The sequence below is a fragment of the Agelaius tricolor genome, unplaced genomic scaffold (genome assembly GCF_023055355.1).
Source record: "Agelaius tricolor isolate 1412-34295 unplaced genomic scaffold, bAgeTri1.0.p SCAF_25, whole genome shotgun sequence".
Lineage (NCBI taxonomy): Eukaryota > Metazoa > Chordata > Aves > Passeriformes > Icteridae > Agelaius > Agelaius tricolor.
This window is the reverse complement of record NW_027269285.1, coordinates 10609371-10630125: the sequence shown is the minus strand read 5'-3', so window position 1 is coordinate 10630125 and position 20755 is coordinate 10609371. Positions and strand designations below refer to the sequence as shown.

At 52.0% G+C, this 20755-nt stretch overlaps 1 protein-coding gene across 4 annotated transcripts in view; it reads left to right on the top strand.

The window, feature by feature from the left end:
* LOC139599900 (S-adenosyl-L-methionine-dependent tRNA 4-demethylwyosine synthase TYW1-like) overlaps positions 1-20755 on the top strand; it is a 98839-nt gene that overhangs the window by 54349 nt on the left and 23735 nt on the right. For all 4 annotated transcript variants that reach the window (XM_071447615.1, XM_071447613.1, XM_071447612.1 and 1 more), the window contains one exon: positions 20448-20558. In XM_071447615.1, the coding sequence (XP_071303716.1) occupies positions 20448-20558 (111 nt within the window). The remainder of the gene's footprint in view (positions 1-20447; positions 20559-20755) is intronic.

Here is a 20755-nt window from a genome sequence, read left to right as displayed (position 1 = left end):
GAGGTTTTGTAGGAATAATGAGCTTTCCAGCCTTCTCAGATGGTGGTGTTGGAGCATTCTCTGCCAAAGGAACTTAGATTAGTGGATGTGTGAGACTCAGAGGAATTGAGTGGCACTTTCTGCTGCAAAGGCACATGGGCAGCATGGTCAGGTGCTTTGTGTGTGGAGGTGCAGCTCTCCTGTGCAAAACCTCAGGCCAAACACTGAGGGCATTGAAGTCAAGTGCAAACAAATTCTCTGTGAGCAGGGAAATCTGTGGGAAGAAGTGAAGCTAAAATACTGCAGGTACAAAATACTGAAAAAGCCTTTTGGGAAGTTGCTTTTGCTCATCATTTCTTTCCTGCTGCCTCTCTTGACCCTGAGTGTTCATTACTGGGAGAAGTTTCCTTGCAAACAATTGAAGGTGAAAGTATTGGCAAGTCTGTCCATACAGCTAAAAATACCCTGGTCAAGGTGAAGAGGAGAGGAGAAAGCAGCTCCACTAGCAGGTGCATTTTCTCCTCCAAGCAACTGCACTTTGAAGGGTCCTTGAAACACTGATAACACAAGAGCCAATTAATGGTTGTTCCAGTTGAAACCCTGCTCTGCCAGCCCTGCTCAGCTGCACGAGGCAGCATCACATGTGGGGACAGCAGGAACTCTTGGGGAAGCTGCTGTTTGTTGGTTTTCACTTAATCCCAGAATCAGTGAGGTTGGAAAAGCCCTCCCAGCCCATCCAGTCCAAGCTGGAGCACTGAGTGCCATGCTCAGCCCTTCCTTGGACACCTCCAGTGATGGGCACACCAACCCTCCCTGGGCAGCCCCTTCCAGTGCCTGAGCACCCCTTCCATGGGGAAATTTTCCCTAATATCCAGCCTAAATCTCCCCTGGCACATTTGAGGCCATTTCTCTTTGTCCCCTGTTTCCTGGGAGCAGAGCCACAAGGGCCCCCCTGAGCCTCCTTTGCTCCAGGCTGAGCCCCTGCCCAGCTCCCTCAGCTGCTCCTGGGGGGCTCCATTCCCTTCCCTGGACAAGCTCCAGCCCCTGTGGGTCTGCACTGTCCTGAGGAGCCCAGGGCTGGCTCTGGGTTGGAGGTGCCCCAGCAGTGGCAGCATAGGGGACAAGGCCTGCACTGGTCAAACTCAGGATTCTGGTACCCCAAACCTCCAGGTGCTCCTGGGCAGCAGCAGCTCTCTGTTCCCCTCCTAGCTGCCCTGCAGGAGCTGTTCTGTGGGACTGTGACTGTGGGAGGTGGTGGCAGCCAAAGCACCTGTGAATTCCTGGGACATACAGGCCCTTCTCCAGGCTGGGTGTGGAATGCTGCTGCACTGTGCTGGGGAGGTGATGTTAATTTACCTGGAAACAAATACAAATCTGTTTTTCCCAGTGCCTGACAACCCTTCCAGGCTGATTCAGTCCTTCCCAGGTGGAGAGGAGCTGGCACTGCAGCTCATCTGAGTCACTGCTGAGCAGTCATGAGCACACTGAAAAATAAAAGTGGGCAAGGGAGTTTATAGGAACTTGAGTTGTACCTGCTGTGATCACCCTTGTGGGGCTTGGGAGGTGCTGGTCCTGCTCCCTGCCTGGGGCTGTAGGGGTGGGTGGTGGCAAAATAATCCTCTGCTTTGGTAATCCAGACTGAGAAATGGGAGGGAAAGGAAGAGGGAAGGACATAGTTTTAAGTGAGAAAGGAGAGAGGATGTTTGTCTTGGCTGTTCTCTTTCCTCCAGCCAAATCCCAGGTCTTGTTAATATGGGAGGGCCTAGGCAAAGATGGGCCCCAGTGAGGTGGTTATAGAACTCAGAATCCTGGAGTGGTTTGGGTTGGAAGGGACCTTAAACTCACCTCATTTTAACCCCTTCCAGCAGCCCACGCTGCTCCAGGCCCCATCCAGCCTGGCCTTGGCCCAGTTATGCTGATAATGGATTTCATGCTTTTAACTGAACTCCTGCACAAAGTTCTTGAGCCTCAGTAAAAGGGTGAATTTAATAACAAATTGTTCCCAGGATGATCTGACAAGCCTCATCCAACATGTTGGGGATTAGTTGCTACATCCATTTTCAAAGGAAGCCCAGGAAGAAAAGATAAAAAGCTTTTGTGCTATTTCTCTCTGCAGCAAACAACATGAACCCCCCCTTTGTCCAGTGCTACTTGGAGCAAGTTTGATCCTTTCTAGAGCTGCTCTCATTGAAATGATCTTCATGTTACATTTTCTGTGCTGAGAAGCACTTTTTGAGAGAGGAGTTTATGTTAAACAGCAGGTGGACTCCCAAAGGCTCCTTTGTTTCTTGTCCTGATTCCTCTACCCCTGAAATTAAATGGACAGGGAAAGGAAAGACAAGAGCATGTGCAATTTAGGCTGTACCCTTCCAAACACCACATTTGAGTTTTGGAGCCTCGCCCTCTGACAGCCTTGAGTTTGTGAGAGTGATTGAGAGCTGACTTGGCTTGATAGACAAGTACTTGGAGCAGGCACTGAGGATGTGAGTCCTTGTCTCATCATCAGGATGAGAAATCTCTGCTGAAAGATGTTTCTTCCAGCCATTGCTGCTTCCTGATCCATATCCAGTGAGGAATGGGTTGCAAACCAATGATGAGGGTCCAGCTCAGGAGGGAAGGGGGAGATTGTCCATCCCTAGAGGTTTTAGTATCAAGTTGATGCTTTTTTCCACAAATACCTTTAACCAGATGTGCTGAGCAAGAAAACAACCCATGGTTTGTGAGCTCTCATCACCCCCCCAGTCAGATCTGGGATCCTCTGGTGTTTGATTTGGGCTCTGTTTTCCCTCAGGGTGACTGGACCAAGTTCTACAGGCTGAGGAACTTTGGGACTTTGTCCTGGTTGTTGGCCATAAATCACCAAGTGTTTTCCCAAGCAATAGGGGCATTGGCTGGGACAAATGGAAATCTCCTGCTGAGAACTGGAATGGGGATGCAGTGACCCAGTGTGACAAAGTTCTTATGGGTTTCTGCCCAAACACTGGGAAAACAGCTGGGTAGAAGATGGTGATGCACAGAGCGGCGCGTGTCCTGTTCATGGTTCACATCCCTTGGCAGCAGCTCTGAGGGGGCTTTTTGCCTTCACAGAACCCCAGGCTGGGCCAGGCTGGGAGGGGCCCAGAGGGTCCCTGGTGGCACCTCCCTGCTCAGGCAGGGCCATGCCAGAGCACAGGGCACAGCATTGTGTGCACAGGGCTCTGCAGGATCCCCGCTGAGGGAGACTCCAGCCCCTCCCTGGGCAGCCTGCTCAGGGCTGGGCACTGCCCAGGGCAGAAGTTGTGCCTCCTGGGCAGGGGCAGCTCTGGGCTCAGGCCCTGCCCGTGGCTCTGGTGCCACTGCTGGGCCTGGAGCCGAGCCCGGGCCCTGCTCTGCCCCTCCCTGCACACAAGGACACCCAGGGCTGAGGGCCCCTCTCAGCTGGGGCTCCTCTCCAGGCTGAGCAGCCCCAGCTCCCTCAGCCTTTCCTGGGCACAGAGATGCTCCAGGCCCTCCTCATCCTCACAGCCTGAGCAGCCCCAGCTCCCTCAGCCTTTCCTGGGCACAGAGATGCTCCAGGCCCTCCTCATCCTCACAGCCTGAGCAGCCCCAGCTCCCTCAGCCCTTCCTGGGCACAGAGATGCTCCAGGCCCTCCTCATCCTCACATTCTGAGCAGCCCCAGCTCCAGGAGCTCCTGTCCCTGCTGTGCTGAGGATCCAGAGCTGGACACAGCACCCAGAGCTGCCCCCAGGGCTGGGCAGGGGATCAGGATCACTCCAGAGGTGTCCCCAGGGCTGGGCAGGGGATCAGGATCACTCCAGAGGTGTCCCCAGGGCTGGGCAGGGGGTCAGGATCACTCTCTGACCTGCTGGGAATGCTCCTCCTGACCTGGGTGAGCAAAACAGCTCTTGAGTAAGTGGCTGCTGGTCCATGGATGTCCATGGGCTTGCTGAGCTCTGGCTGAAGGTCCTGCTGTCACTCGTGCTCTGAGGAACATCTTCCAGCCCTGGTGTGGTGTCACCTCCTCTGTCTGTACCCCTTGAGCTCCTCTTGGCCCATGCAGGAGCTGGCCTGGCAGGACTTGCTGTGCTGCCAGAGCCAGGCAGGGCTGAGCTGCTGGGACCTGCAGGGGCCAGGTGCCAATGTCCTCTCAAGCAGCCTGGAGCCATGCACAGAGCAGGAATGAGCCCTGCAGGTTAATGGGATGGTGTGGCACTGCAGGAACTGATGATGGAGCAGAACCTTGTCCTTCCTGTCCTTCCAGGAGGGTCTATAAGCAGAGGAGGCAGCTGATTGGTACTGCCAGGAGCTCAGGCTGTGCCTTTGGACATCACACACAGCACTGCTGCAGATCTGGATCTCACCCTGCCCTCACTCTCTTTCTGCTTCAAGGGGCTCAGGATTTCCTGGAGAACCAGGGTCAGGGCTCTCTGGGAGAGGTGGAGCAGACCCCTGGGTTTTTTCCTTTATTAAAAAAGATCAAGAAGGGAAATGGTTCCCTCTGCCTGTGCTAGGATATCACACACTACCAGTGCCTGGGTTTGGTGCTGGATGTTCCTTGCTGGCAGGTGCTAGGAAAGGTTTATCCAGGGAAAGGCAGGAGATACAAAACCAGCTCCCATTGCTGTCTCCAGGTCTGCATTTTCACACTGTTCACAGGTAGCTCTTGTTCCATTCCTGGGTGAAGAAGAGACCAGTTTGATATTTAAACATTCCCAGCCTTACATCTGCTGCTATTTACTTGACTCTTTTTGGTTTTCCCAACATTATCCTGTCTTCTAAGTTACCCTTGTCTTTGTGTGATTACAAACAGCATAAATACATCGAGTTATATCCTCAGCAGCTTTTGGTGCTGATTATTATGTAATAAATGACAGGGACAATTGTTTTTATGAAAAGACAGATTTGATTTGCAGGGAGATAATTTATGTGGCTCCTGGGGGAGGGGAGCCATGTCTGATGTTTTTGAGCAGGGGGACTTTTTAAGGAGAATTTAAATGTAAAATCTGCAACAGATGTTAGAATCAGTAATCAATTTTGCCACTATAAATTTAGAAGAATTTGACTCTTCCGCACAGTAAATGCTCCCACCAGCTGTGTTCTTGTTTTAATGGGATTGCTAATGAGACTTGTGGTGAAAGCCTTGGGCAATGCAGCCTGAGGAGTGTGACACAGGTATGATATTAATATTATTGCCTCTGAAATCCATCCTGTCCTTTCAGTGTCCTCACAGCAATCCAAACCAGGCTTCAGCAACATGCTTGGCTGCTGAGGGAGTGAAATCTCATTGCTCTGGCTGTGCCAGTCCCTCCTGGTTTGCTTGCAGGCAAGGAAGGGGGGAAATGTTGATAGCACAGCTCCAGGCAAAGGGATGTGTTATTCCAGCAGCTGCTGTCCTGTGCCTGCTGGGGAGGCAGAGAGTGAGGCTGGGGAAGGGAGGGTTCTGTGGCCACCCAGAGAGGCACAGACAGGGGATGGAATCCAAGTTCTCCCCATCCATCATCCCAGGTGAAGCCCCTCCTCTCATTCCTGCCTGGCAGAGGGTGCCCAGTGCCACCTCGGGGTGGGGACAGGGCACCCCTGCCCCTTTCTGTGGCCTTGGGAAGTGGCAGTAGCAGGGCCCTCCTCCTCCTCCCCTTCCAGCTGCACTCATCCCTTCCCTCCTCAGGCAGCAGACATTCTCCAGCTTGCCCAGCTTTTCTGCTGCAGAAATGTCAGGAGCATTTGCAGTTCTTACCCTCTGTTAAAGAGCAACTCTCCTTTGCCTGGAGCTCTTCTAGAAGCTGTCTGAGAGATGCCAGCCTTGGCTTTTAGGGAGCTTGGTTCAAACCAGTCTCTGTTCCCCTTCCAGGTTATTTATTACCCAACCACCAGCCCAGGGCTGTTCCCTGCTCTGGACTTGGCTCTGGGAGCTCCCAGCAGCCTCTGTGGCCTTGGGGATGTTGGGTCACATTTTTGTTCTCTGGTTGTGAACTAGAGCAGTTTTCATGGACAGGCCCCCTGAGGAGGCTGAACCTGTGTGTGCTTTTATGGGAGCTCTCCAGAAGGAAAGAACAAACCTAAAATTCTGCTTGTGGCAGCAAGGGAAACTTGGGGCTGCACTTTGCTTCCTGCCAAGGTTTTATCTGAGCCCATGAAGCTGAGCTGACAGGGCTGAATGGCTCAGGTTGGGCCTGGGCAGGGCAGTGCACCATGCTCCAGTTGCTAATGCATTAACTCTGGATTTCTCTCCTCACTGAGCGATCCCCAGCAGCTCTCACAGGTGAGAGGCAGTTATTGGGTTCATTGAATCCATTCCTTTGGATCCTTGCATTTGGCATTTCAGGAAAGACAAGTTGACAAAACATCTGCAGGAGTGATGTGTTTGCTCATGTGGAACAGGGAGTGCATAGCTGAGACAGAAGCACTGCAAGCAAGGAAAGGGATTTTCTGGGAATGTGGTGGTGGTGGGAACACCCTCCTGGATATGGGAAGGGCAGAATCAGGAGGACATTGCTTTGGGGGGGAGAAATCCATCCCTGAAGGGTGTGGGGGGGCTCGGGGGACAGGGCTGGAGCCAGGCTTGCACTGACACATGGACACACAGGGATAGGGACACATTGACATGTGGACACACAGGGACAGGGACACATGGAGACATGGGGGCACAGACACAGAGGCATATGGACACATGGGGACACAGACACACGGACACACAGACACAGGGACATGGGGACACACCAACACATGGCCATGCAGACACAGGGACACACAGAGATACGGACACACAGACACTTGGACACATGGACACACAGACACACCGACACAGGGAGACGTGGACACTGGGACATGTGGACACACAGGGACACACAGACACAGGGACACACAGAGATATGGACACACAGACACACTGACACAGGGAGACACAGACACACCGACACAGGGAGACGTAGACACAGGGAGATGTGGACACACAGAGACATGGACACACAGGGACACACAGAGATATGGACACACAGACACTTGGACACATGGACACACAGACACTTGGACATATGGACACACAGACACTTGGACATATGGACACACAGACACAGGGAGACATGGACACAGGGACATGTGGACACACAGGGACACACAGAGATATGGACACACAGACACACCAACACAGGGAGACATGGACACAGGGACATGTGGACACACAGAGACATGGACACACAGGAACACACAGAGATATGGACACACAGAGATATGGACACACAGACACACCGACACAGGGAGACATGGACACAGGGACATGTGGACACACAGAGACATGGACACACAGGAACACACAGACACAGGGACACACGGACATACCAACACATGGACGCTTGGAGATGTGGACACACGGACACATGGATTCACAGAGACATAGACACATGGACAGGGTGCCCAGGGCTGTTCAGTGCCACGTGTCCTTTGGGTGGCCCTGGGGACGTTCTCCTGGCCCAGGGTGAAACCCCCGTGCTTGGCTCCAAGGGGACTGGACCTGGTTTGTTCACTGGGACCCTCAGGGCAGGATCCTGCAGCAGGAGTGTGGAGCAGAGCTCAGGGAAGGGCTGTGCCTGCAGTGCCCCGGGGAAGGGATGTGCCCCAGGGAAGGGCTGTGCCTTCAGTGCTTGCTCACTGATCTCCCAGTTCAGCTCCTTGGGGTACAGAGACCCCAGCCTTCCTTGCTCAGGGTGGCTTTGGGCAATAAACAGGCTCATGCCAAGGAGTGCTGCTCCCCTTGTGCCATGGGGATGTGGGTACCTTGGCCCTGCTCCTGCCCACCCCCACCAGGCCATGGGGAGCTGGGGCTGGCAGCTGGGTGCTGCTGGCTCTGAGTGCTGGCTGTGACCTCCCAGACCATGTGGCCCCTCCCTGCTTTCCATGGCTGCTCCAGTGACCCCTCTGGAGGCTGTTGACTTGCAGGTGGTGCACTTGGGAGCCAAGTCCTGTGTGTTCATCCTGTGTGGATGAAGCTGCTGTTGGATTTGGCAATGGCAGAAATGCACAAACTGCAGCACAAGGATTCAGAGTCCCCTCTGAAGCTGCAAAGCTGCTGGGGCATCTTTCAGTGAATTCCCAGAAATTCATATAATTCTGGTTATAATGTGGTGATTCATAGAGTTCACCAGGGAAGATGTGAACTGTGGGTCCAGGGGAGGCCATGGAGATGTTCCAAGATCCAGGCTGGGAGAGCTGGGGATGTTCACCGGGAGAAGGTAAGGTAAGGCTCCAGGGAGACTTTAGAGCCCCTTCCAGAGCCTAAAGAGGGCTTTTAAAGGGCGGGAGAGGGACTTTTACACAGGCAGAGAGTGGCAGGACAAGGGGGACAAAATCTGTTTGGTGCAAGAACCAAATGAGATGCAGTGCAAACAATCTGTAAGTGCTTAGTGCTAAACCCAGCTTAGTGCTAAACCCAGCAGGTCTGGAGTGTTTGGGGGTGATGAGCCCTGGAACTGGAGAGTTGATGATCCGTAATAAATACATGTAATAGGAAACAACTGTTTACAGAGCTGTACAAGTGTGAGTGTGTTTGCATCATTGCTTTTATGTCCTTGTAGCTCAGGGTTGGAATTTGCTTAACAATCCTGGGGACTCTGATCTCCCTCTGGGCTCTCTGAGTCCAGCTTGCTGTGGAAGCAGCAGGATCTGAAGGCATTTCATGGACACTGGGTCTCTAAAGGAGTGTAATGTGAGGGGTTGGAATCTCAGGAATCCCCTGGGCAGGCTCCTCAGGTGGAGCACACCTTGCACTGTGGATCCCCAGACACCAGGACTTGAGTCAATCCTTTGCTGGGATTTTTATCATTCCCCTGCTCTGCTCCAGCACCTGCAGGAGTTCCCTCAGCCCCAGTTCAAGCTCACCTATTTACCAGAATGGGCACTTAAAATGTTTAAAGCCCATAATTGTTGTTCTTTTAGAGCCCAACTCTTGAATTAAGGCTTTTCAAGAGCACTGGGTTTGCAAGGATTGCTTAATCAATAAGAGAAATTTATGTCAGACTCCTTGTTTACACTGCTCTTTGTGAAGTGAACTGGGCAGGATTTTCAGCAATCCTGGTGGGGCTTTCAGATCTATTTATAGATGATTTGGACAAAACCCAGAAGAAAAATATAAGTAATTTGCTTCGCAGCCTGCAAGAGTGTTTTTTAACGAGGTAATTATGTTTTTATGGCAGCTTAATCTCTGCTTTCATCACTGGAAGTTGCATTGCTGGTTTGTTATTTCCCAGGATAAGGAGTGTCACTATTCCCATACAGTCACCCCTTCCCAGGCTGTGGCTGAGCTCCTGTGTGTGCCACCCTCACAGGAACAATCCCTTCCCAGTATCCCATCTCACCCTGCTCTCTGGCAGTGGGAAGCCATTCATTCCTCCTGTCCTGGCACTCCAGGCCCTTTTCCAAGTCCCTCACCATCCTTCCTGTGGAATCCTTCAGGTGATGGGAGGCCACAAATGGATCACCCCAAAACTTTCCCTCCTCCAGGCTGATCCTGCAGTTACTCCCTCAACCCTTCAGTATTACAGGGTTATTTAAAATACAGTTTATTCTCCTTTCCTGTATGCCCTATTGCTGAGCAAAACACAGCAATTTTGAAGAATATTCCTTCAGGCCCTGGGGAAATCTCAGTGGGAAGTTGTTTTCCTGGCTGAGAATTCCAACTACAGAGATCTGTGAGGAAGCATCCAAGTCTTTGGCTGAGTGTATAAATAATTGGGCTGGCTGGAAGCTCCTGAGCAGCTGGCAGTGCCCTAGGGGCAGCCTGGGCTCCAGCCCTGGGCCTCTGGGCTCTGGGAATGTTCAGTTCCTGCCCCAGCCCCAGCCTTGGCCTGAGTGGGGCTGGGGTTGAGCTGCTCTTTCTGAGCTGCTCTTCTGCCCCATCTCCTTTTTGCCCATGCAAATGCCACTCTCAGGCTCTGTCTCCAAGTTGCCCAGTCTGTGTTAAGGCACTGATGTGTTGCTGTTAGAGGCCTTCCTCCTGCTCCACAGTCACTGAGGCTGGAAAGCCCCAGGGTGCTGAGTGCAGCCAATCCTCCAGCACTGCCCAGGCCACCACTGACCCTGTGCCACATCCACTCATGGTTTGAATCCTTCCAGGGATGGGCGCTCCACCCCTGCCCTGGGCAGCTGTGCCAGGGCCTGGCCTCCCTTTCAGTGAAGGAATTTCCCCAAAATCCCCCCTGAGGCTCCCCTGGCCCAGCCTGAGGCCGTTCCCTCTGCTCCTGTCCCTGTTCCCTGGGAGCACAGCCTGACCCCCCCGGCTGTCCCCTCCTGGCAGGAGCTGTGCAGAGCCACAAGGGCCCCCCTGAGCCTCCTTTGCTCCAGGCTGAGCCCCTGCCCAGCTCCCTCAGCCTCTCCTGGGGCTCCAGGCCCTCCCCAGCTCCATTCCCTGCCCTGGACACGCTCCAGCCCCTTCTTTGGAACTCCCCTGTAGTTTATTCTTTAATACTGTCTTTCTCCTGCCTTCCCTGCACTGCTGGGGTCTGACTTTGCCCTGAGGTGACAGGTTTGTCACTATGAGGTGACAGCTTTGCTGTGGTGCCTCTCCAAGCTTCCCTCATCCTGGCCAAGGAGCCAAGCCTGAGACACATCACAGAGCATCAGGATGTGCCTGTGGAGCTGTGTCTGGGGCATTTGGGGAATGGGAGGAGAGGAGGCTGGGCCAAGTCCCAGATTTTGCCTTCAGCTCTTCCCCCTCTGAAGCCTCTTCTTTCCCACACATGAGCACATGTTGAGCAGCCCTGAGGATGTGGCACTTGGGGACACGGGCAGTGCTGGCCTTGGCAGTGCTGGGGAAGGGCTGAACTCAACTTTGGAGGGATTTTCCCCCTGACCCCATTCTGTGCCCCCCATCCTGTACCCTTGCAGCAGGGCCTGTCCTGGGCAGTAGAGGAGGAGCCATCCCTGTGGTCAGAAGGAAGGAGCTGGAGGTTCTCCAGAGCCAGCAGCTCTGGGGGAAGGGAGCTGTAGGAGCATGGGGGGCAGGACAGTGGGGATGGATGGAGAGCAGAGATCTCTGCAGCCAGGGCTTGGAACTTGGGGTTTATTGCAAAGGGCCAAGTGCAGGGTCCTGCTGGGAGTTGCCAGCCACAGCTCAGAGCAGAATTGAGAGAGGGAGAGACAGGTAAAGACAGGTAAAGAGAGAGAAGGCAAGAGCGTGGTAAAGAGGGTGGGAGAGCGAGGTTCCCATTACAATACAATAAATCATCTTCTGGGTTGAATATTCTCATTCTCACTAACCAATCTAGTACAAGATACAAATCCTATAGCATTTCCATACAGCCTATAAGAATCATTACATTACCATACTGTGTTACATTTTAAACCCTAAAAACTCCTCTTTGGGCCCCTTCTGCCAAGCTGTAGGGTCTGCTCTGACCCTTGGACCCATCTGCAAGCAGAGGGTGTTGTTCCATCAAAAGGGGATCACCTTCAGCTGGCCACACCATGTGGAAGGATAGAATGTAAGAAAATCATGCAGAAGGTAATCCCACACCTGAGGAATTGCAGCTGTACCAATCACCAAAGATTAGGAGCAGGTCTGCCCTTAATAGGCTACAGCTGTGTCCAATAAGATGAGTGCTACAAAAAAAGGGGGTTAGCTGGCTGTGAGGAGAGATGGAGTTTGTTGGTTGTGCTGTGAGGAGCTGCCCATGAGAAATCACTGGGAAGGTGTGGGAGCTTTGCAATGAGATGACAACAAGACCATTGTTTTCCAGTTGTTCAGTAACTGAGGTATCTCAAAGCTTGCTTCATTTCAATCTTGCTTATAGTTTCTATATTCTCAAAATCTTTTGCCAGGCACTCATATTTATAAGGCTTTCCTGTTCCATCTTCCCCAACAGGGAGGGATGGGCTGGAGCCAAGGTCAGGCCTGGCTGAGCTCCTGCCATGGGGCAGAGCAGCAGCTGGGCCAGGACAGGGCCCTGTCCCCTGGGATGTGCCTGGCAGGTCCCTGCTGCTGTAGCAGCTGCTGCTGCAGCCCAGGGATGGACAGGGTCTTGATCCTGCCTGTCCTGGGAGCTTTCACAGCAGCATTCCTGCCAGGCTGCTGCTTGGGGTCTTGTGAAAGTCACAGGGACTGGGGCAGGAGCTTTGCTGCTGCTGAAAGGGGTTTTAGTTCCACTCCCTGCCCCAGCTGGAGCCTGGCAGTGCTGTCCCTGTGGCAGCCCAGGCTCCTGCTGATGCTTTTCCTGCCTCTGTGGAGTTGAACATCCACCCTTTCCTGGGAGAAGAACCAGCTCAGCCTGCTAAACAGCAAGCTTGAAGTGGGTTTTGCTGCTGATTTGATAGGATCTGTTTTCGTGCTGTTCTATTTTAAGTCCCTTTGCATTGGGCTTCTTTTTCCCTGGGTATAAATTTTGCATGATTCCTTGAAACTGCACTGGAAATATGGAAAAGAAAGAAATAATCACTGGAATGTCGGTGGTGCTGATTTCCAAGGGCAAGTGTGTTAAAACCAAGTCCATGGAAAATGGATGAAGAACAGTCATGGTTTGGATTTACTTAAGAAAACATTTTCAGCTCTCAAAACGAAGCTGTTGCTGTACTTTGTTTTATTTCTAGAGATTTTTCAATAATCTGATTAATTTCTGCTGAAGTGTGAAGCAATAAAGTAGATTACAAGCAAGTACAGGAAGAGTGAGTGTGGAGGGAGTGAAATTTGGTGGTTTTTCTCTTTGGTTTCCAGTTCTGATCCCTCATTCCTGAGCTCCATACATCAGCAGGACTGTGCAGAGGCTGAGGGGCTTTTCTGGTGTGAAATTCCAGCTTGGGAACTGATGCTGATGAGTTCATCTCACTGCAGGACTTTCTTGTTCTTTGCAGGCAGGATTTCAGAGCTGGGGGGAACACCAGGGCAGTTGTGTTGGGTGATAAAAAAACCTGATGCAGACCAAAAGTTCAGCTTTGCTGTTTTCCTAATTATTATTCAGGACAGTTTTCATCTTATCTTCAAGGCCTTGGAAGAACAAGGAATTTCATATAGAGATCAGGCTTGGCTCCTCACAATAATTATACTTCAGAGAGACAGTTTTTGGTTCTTACACATTTATATTAAAGCTGAAAGAATTAAAAACTGCTTTAAAGGGACTGCCTCGGGCTCCAGGTTCAAGACAAGATGCAGGACCAGTCCTCATGATGTGGACATTGCCTCGTAATTACACTTTTCCTGATTCCCTAATTAGTTTTTTGCCTGATTCCCTCACAAGGAGCAGGAATGGCTTTTGCATGGAAAAGTAGTGCCAGGTTTGTGTTTTGGTTTGGGGTTGATGTTTGTTTTTTGTAAGTTTGGGGTTATTTTGTAGAACATCCCAGTTTCTTCGGCATTAGCACTCAGCTGATGGAATCATGGAATGGGTTGGGTTGGAAGGGCTTTAGGATCATCCCTTCCCACCTCCCAGCAGAGGTGCTACACTCTCCCTCTGCTCTGAGGAGAGGTTTTAAATCTCAGATGAGAAAAGTTGAGCACTTGAAGAGGTGTTTTTGTCCTTAGACATACCAGGAAACACAAATCTTGGGTCATTTTGGAGCCCTACTTTAAATACCACTATTTGACATTTTTGTTATACCCATGTAACAACAAATGACTTTCTGCTGGTTTTACACAGGAATAAACTTGGTTTATCCAAATCCAAAGAAAACCTCCCTTTTGGAAGTGCAGCGTGACTGAAAACTCCAGGCTGACTCTGAAAATCAGAAATGTCTCAATTCCAGTTAAGCTCAGAGTTCACAGTAACTTTTGGGTCACTGCAGGCAGGAGAACACAGGGCCCAGTGATCCATCTCCAGCTTTTGAACCTTCAGAAACTCCAGAATTGTCAAAAATTCACATTCCCAAGCACTTGAGTATCACTAATTTGGTTTTGCTTTTCCCCACACCCAGACAGGAGGCAAAGAAGGTCCTTGGTATGAAGTGAAATGTTGTGCAGGGTCCAGCAAGAGGCTGAGGGTGGCTTTGTCCCCATCCTGGGGATGATGTGGGGACAATGGGAAGGTCCTGGGTGAAGCCCAGGGCTCTGGAGCTGAGCCTCAGGTGGAGCCTGGGTTCAGCACTGACTTCTCCAGCACTGAACCCCCTGCTCTGAGCTTTGCTGGCTTTCAGAGCAGAGTTAGTGTGTTAATTAGCCCATGCTAATGAGCACCTTCTTAGCATGGGAGACAAAGGCTGCACTTGCTCTCACCTGGGTATTGATGGCAGCTGCTGGAACAATGCTCCGTGGGTTTGTGGATTCCTACGCAGCAGAGCCTGCTCAGGCTTTGCTTTAATGCTCATCTGCCTTAAGAAAGGAAGCTGAAAACTTCTGTGCTCTGTGCTGAGTTCAGCTGTGAGGGGAAAAATCCCTCCTGAGCTCTGCAGTGAGCTGAGCCTTCCCTGGCCCTGCAGTGACTGTCACAGGGGTGGCACCTCTGGTGATGGATGGAGCCCCTGTGGGGAGGGAGGCTCCTGGTTTCCAGAGGAATGGATACACCTCTATCCTTCCAAGGACACTGAGCCTTCCTGGTGGTGTCCTCATACTCCCTTCTGGAGTGTGATGGATCCTACAAAGAGTCCAGAGGAGGCCCAGGAGCTGCTCCTAAGTTTGGGACACCTCTGGAGCCAGTCTGGAGAGCTGGGGGTGCTCCCCTGGACAGGAGAAGGCTCCAGGGAGAGGTCAGAGCCCCTGCCAGGGCCTGAAGGGGCTCCAGGAGAGCTGCAGAGGGACTGGGGACAAGGGATGGAGGGACAGGAGCCAGGAAATGGCTCCCAGTGCCAGAGGGCAGGGCTGGATGGGATATTGGGAATGAGAAATTGTTCCCTGGGAGCGTGGGCAAGCCCTGGCACAGGGTGCCCAGAGCAGCTGGGGCTGCCCCTGGATCCCTGGCAGTGCCCAAGGCCAGGCTGGACAGGGCTGGGAGCAGCCTGGGACAGTGGGAGGTGTCCCTGCCATGGCAGGGGTGGGATGAGATGCACTTTAACATCCCCTTAGCCCAAATCATTCCAGGATTCTGTGATCTGCAGAGCTCCTGGGAGCTCAGCAGAGCTGGGTTTGGGAGAGGCAGGAGTGACCTCCAGTCTTTTCAGAGGGGCTCTGTCTGGGTGAACTGGAGGGCTTTGGAAAGCTGTGGAATCTGGGGGTGTTGGGATCTGAGATTTCCTCGGGCTGTGTTTTGGATCTTTCCTCCCTGCTGAGGTTTCTGCATAAAGCAGTTCCTTATCGGCTGTGGGAAAGAGATTTTGGCTGCAGGGGCTTTTTTTCCCCGATCCACATCCCTGTGACAAGTAATTTCCAAGTGTGAAAATGGCTTTGATTCTGCATTCAGTGCTCGGGAGCTGTTGCATAACCCGGGCAGGGACGGGCTCAGCCCTGGGGGCTGGGGGGGCTGGGCTGCACCCACCGCTCCTGCCACGGCCACAGCGGCTCCTGCCAACTCAGAGGCTCGGAGAATGGGTCATGAGGGAGCTTTTGCAAGTGGAGCCTTTCCTTGAAGAGAGGAAGAAAATCCTGATGGAAGGAGCTGCCTTTGAAGTGGTTCCTGCTCCTCATCCGGTGCTGAAAGGGCTGTGAAGTTGTGTGAAACAAAGGCAGGTTCTGTTTAGAGCTTGCACCATCATTTCCTCCCCCCCCGGGAGTGCTTTTTTCATCCAGCTGTGCTGTGTTTCTGTTGAGAATGTTGAGATTCATTAGCTGCAAAAATAGGGATTTCTGTGGGGGAGTCTGTGGATGAAATGACAATAAAATAATTTTATCAGTACCTGACAAATGCATGTGAGTGTTCAGGATACCTGAGCCTAAGCCAGCAGCTGAAACAAAAATCTGTGTGTAGTTCTATTTATTTCCAAACAGGGGGACATTGATACTCTGCTTGAGCAAAAGAGTTCAAGTGACAGGATCCAAGGTGAGGGCCTGGAAATGCTTCCCTGCTCCCCCTGGAGAAGGAACAGGTTCCCTGTCCTGGCCAGAGAAGGGAGCTGCTCCCCCTGCCCCTCCTGGAGAAGGGAGCTGCTCCCCCTGCCCCTCCTGGAGAAGAAACAGGTTCCCTGTCCTGGCCAGAGAAGGGAGCTGCTCCCCCTGCCCCTCCTGGAGAAGGGAGCTGATCCCCTGCCCCAGCCAAGCCTGTGTCCCTCCAGTATCCTACTCTTTGCAGGTGATGTGTTCCCTCTTCCTCCTAGGATTACACTTGGGCTGTTTCATGAAGAATAATTACATTTGATCTAGGAAAAGATGAATATTGAGGAGGAGGGAATTAAAAAGAAGCAATAAAGAAGAAGCAGCCTCAGATCCCTCGTGGTTATTGGAATGGGAAGGGAGCACTTTGTCAGGGTGACACCAAGTCCTCTGGTGAGGGCTCCTGGGCTGGGGCTGGGCCAGAGCTGTGCCTTTGAGGCTGGGCCAGCAGCAGAGGGATGCATTGGTACGTGTGCCAAGCCTGGGAGCATGTGAGGATGGCTTCCAGGGACAGTGTCCCTGCCTTGGGACGGGCTCCAGAGTCAGCCCTGCCCCTGTGCCTGGGCTGGCCCATGGCTGCTGGCCCACTGCTCTCCAGGCTGGAGCAGGGAGCTTCCAGTGCCTGCTGTGTTCCAGGAGGAGCTGCTGGAGGAGGGCAGGGATGCAGCAGCCTGGGGACTCCTCTGGGGGCTCAGCTGAGCCTTCAGCTAACGGGAAGGAGCTGTGTCCATGTTAGGGTGATCCCAATCCTGACTGTGAGCTCTGACCACGGGGTGGTGTGGGATGGGGCATGAGACACCCTAGGACAGAAGGTTTGGTCTCTTTCATGGAATCACAGAATGTCCTGAGCTGGAAGGACCCACAGGGATCATCCAGTGCAGCCCTGGCCCTGCACAGACACCCCAACAATCTCACCCTGGGCATCCCTGGCAGCTCCTGGAGCTCTGGCAGCCTCGGGGCTGTGCCCATTCCCTGGGCAGTGCCCTGGACAGCCCTGGGGGAAGAACCTTTCCTGAAATCCATCCTGAGCCTGCCCTGGCCCAGCTTCCAGTCTGCTTTTCCTGTCCCCACAAAAAGCTGCCCCACAACCCTGCAGTGCCAGCCTCTCTGAAGGGGACAGGCAGGGAGGCACGAGCCAGTCAGGGGGCCCTGGCAGCTGTGACAGCTCCCAGGGACAAGGGGGACAAGAAGAGCATCCAGTGCAGAGTGCAGCCACATCTCTGACAGAATCCCCTCATTTTCTGAGGATGTTTGGATACTGGCTCCACCCATGAGCTCCAGTGGAGGTGTCCTGCCCCCAGCAGCTGGAACTGATGTCCTTTAAGGCCCCAATCCAAACCAGTCTGTGATTCCATGAGTACTGGTTTGGGGCCAGAATGTGTCAGTCAGTGTGTGCTGAGTCCAGGATCTCAGATGCACCCAGTGGAAGGATTCTGTGTCCTCAGGATGCTCCCCTCAGCCTGGTCAGGATCCCTGGTGCCCTGTCCTGCCACTGAGGGGCTGCAGTGCTCCCTGGGCTAGCCTGGAAGGATTTTAGCAGGAATTGCCCAAGGGGAAAAGGCTGGGCTTCCCCTGGCTCCTTTTGCCCCCCTTTGCCCTCAGGAGTTTCAGGAACAGGAGGCTGCTCCTGATTTGCATTTTTGGGAGCCTGGGAGCTGCCCTTCCAGCCAGGCTGGTCTGTGCACAGAGATACACCAGACCCACAGCCTTCACTGCCACCCATCTGAGGGCTGTTCTCACACTGACTCCTCTTCCTCTGTGTTCTCCTCATGAATGGAGTGGAGTAACAGCTGCTTTTCCTGGAAGCACCGAGTGTGGAGCATCCCAGGCTGCTTTTATATCCTGATGCTTTAGATTGTTAAATTCTCACGGCTTAAGCTCTTTATTTCTTGTTTTGCTGTGCTTATGAGAGGATCTCCTGGGGCCCTATTGTACAACAAATACAAATAATCCATGAATAAAACAGCCTGGCTGTTTGTACTGCTGGCAGTCTGCAAGGATTGCTCCCAGATAACATTTTGGGATATTACTCATTTTGATCTGTGCCTTCTACCAGCATTTCTCTGCTCAACAACACTGCAGAGATGTTGCCCTCTGGAAACAGGCTTCTCCAGATTAATTTCTGATTTTTCTACCTGTTTGCTGTCTGCCTTTGGCAGTTTCAGTTTCCTTCCATGCTCTCCCTGCCCAGCCATGGTGAGTTGCTGCAGGTTCTGGGGTGTTTCAGGTGTTGCAGTGGTGCACACCCAGAGGCTGCAGTTATTCCTTGTCAGTGCTGCCCCAGGGGGAGAAGCCCTTTACATTCACTCATAGCATGTTTAGTTTTATGAAGTCCTTGACCTTAAACTTCTGAATGAGCTGGTATGTGAATTGGAGAGTAGTAAAAGGAGATTTAAATGGGAGGAAGCCCCATTTCCCTGCCTGGGAGGATGTGCTGCTCTCGCTGGGGCTGCTGTGAAACAGGACCAGCTATGTTAAATACAAACTGGTATTTACTGGTGCCTTTATGAAGCTGCTGCACTTGTTCCCCACTGGGAGCTGCCCTTTGGGGAGCCATTTCTCATTAATTGGTATCCAGTCATTGCACAGGACTGATGGGGTGTGGGCACTGCAGATTTTCCTCCTCAGATCTTCTCCCTCCACTTTCTTCTTCCCCTGTTATGTGCAAGCACCATGTTTATTTTTCTGTATTAGCTCCTCTACTGTTCTCCTCTCTTCAGTAATTACCAGTTGATTTCCTGCTTGTCTCTTGACCTTTCTTTTGCCAATCCATTCAAATCACAAGAATTTCTTGTTCTTTAAATATCTGCTTAAATGCCACGGGTAGAGGTCAGCTGGTTTGGTTCTTGACATATTTGGAAGAAGATGTTCCTGGTGTTCATTTGTTTCTCCTCTAGTTATTTCTTAGTAAATAACCTGGAAGGTTTGCATAGCAAATTGGTGTAGAAATTACTTCTCCCCCGTGGAACACACAGAAATGGGTGGTAGGTGAGTGATACATTGATTTTTATAGGGAGGGCAGAATTCACTGACAGGGCAGTCGGGCTCTGAAGGACTAAAATGTTCCTTTTCTGGGCACCCCACCCTCATTTCTTCCTCCATCCCCTGTCCAAATTCTCTCTCCAGCTCTCCTGGAGCTCCTTCAGGCCCTGCAAGGCCACACTGAGGTGACCCCAAAGCTTCTCCAGTCCAGGTGAGCATTCCCAGCTGTGCCAGCCTTTCCTCCCAGCAGAGCTGCTCCATCCCTCTGCCCATCCTGGAGCCTCCTCTGGGCTCCTCCAGCAGCTCCAGCTCCTGTCTGTGCTGGGCCAGGGCTGGGGCACAGGTGCAGAATCCCAATCCCTTCCCTGCTGCCCACGCTGGGATCAGCATTTACATTTTCCAGTCCATTTTCCACTGTGCAGGGACAGCAAAGGAGTTCATCCAAACTGCAGATTTGTCAGAAAATTGCTCTATAAATAAAAATAAATTCCAAAAATAAGTGAAATAAAACAATCAGTAGAAGATGAAGGGGAGGGGAAGGATGGAAACAAGCGGATGTGAAGAGTGAGGAGTGGATTTGTTCCATGGTCAAGTGCTTGTGTTGAGAGGCCTTTTGTCACCAGTGACTCCTTTGGGGATCAGCTCTTGGAGGGCAAATCAGAATAACTCCAAGCAGAGGAGTTCTGGGAGTGCTCTCTGCCACCTTCCCAGGAGGGAATTGAATCTGGGAATCCTCTCCACAACTCCTGACAGGAGGGGACAGCCGGGAGGTCGGGCTCTGCTCCAGGGAGAACAGGGACAGGAGCAGGGGGAACGGCCTCAGGCTGGGCCAGGGGAGGAGCAGGGTGGATTTTGGGGAAAATTTCTCATGGAAAGGTTGTCAAGCACAGAACCAGGCTGTGGAAGAGGTGGTGGAGGGGTTTAACAGCCCTGTGCATGTGGCACTTGGGGACATGGCTCAGGGGTGGCCTTGGCAGTGACGGGTCAAGGTTGGACTCGATGTTTTGAGGGCTTTTCCAACATAAATCATTCCATGTTTCTGTGAGAGTCCCCAGTGCTGGTAATCTAGCTGGAGGCACTGAAACATCTGTAACTCATGGGGGGGTTTGTGCCTGGGGAAGCAAATCCAGGAGAGAGACATTTCCTGCTTATTGTGCCAGTGAGTTAAACTCCTGTACAAACAAAGTGCCTGGGGTCTGAGGTCTGCAGAGGAAGGATTTGTATGGCACCAGCTGGCTCAGCCCAGGTGCTGTGGAGCAGATTTCCTAAAGGAACAGGTTTGCTTCAATCTCTGAGTTCTTGGAGTAAAAGGATGATTTAATTTCTTTCCTGTTTGAATCTGTGTGCAAGATGGAACATCTTCCCTGGGTCAGAACTGGATGTCAATAGGATTTTTCCTTCATTCCTGGGTCAGAATGGGATGTCAGTGGGATTTTTCCTTTACTCCTGGGTCAGAATGGGATGTCAGTGGGATTTTTCCTTTGTCCCTGGGTCAGAGTGGGATGTTAATGGGATTTTTCCTCTGTCCCTGGGTCAGAGTGGGATGTTAATGGGATTTTTTCTTCATTCCAGCAACAACGCACTGTTTACAGGCTGACCCTGGTGAAAGCCTGGAACGTGGATGAACTCAAAGCTTATGCTGACCTGATATCCCTTGGGAAACCAGACTTCATTGAGGTCAAGGTGAGCTGATCTGAGTTGTTTTAGTTTTTCCAGCAGTGTTTTCCATTGTTTTGTCCCATTTACCCCTGCCTTTAGTCTAAACTTTCTGAATAAGTAAAATTCTTCTGAAGTGATTCATAAGAAACTCCTCTCTTGCTTTCAATATTAGTGAATAATAATTAATTCACATTCAGGTGATGTTTTCTAGTATCCTGTGT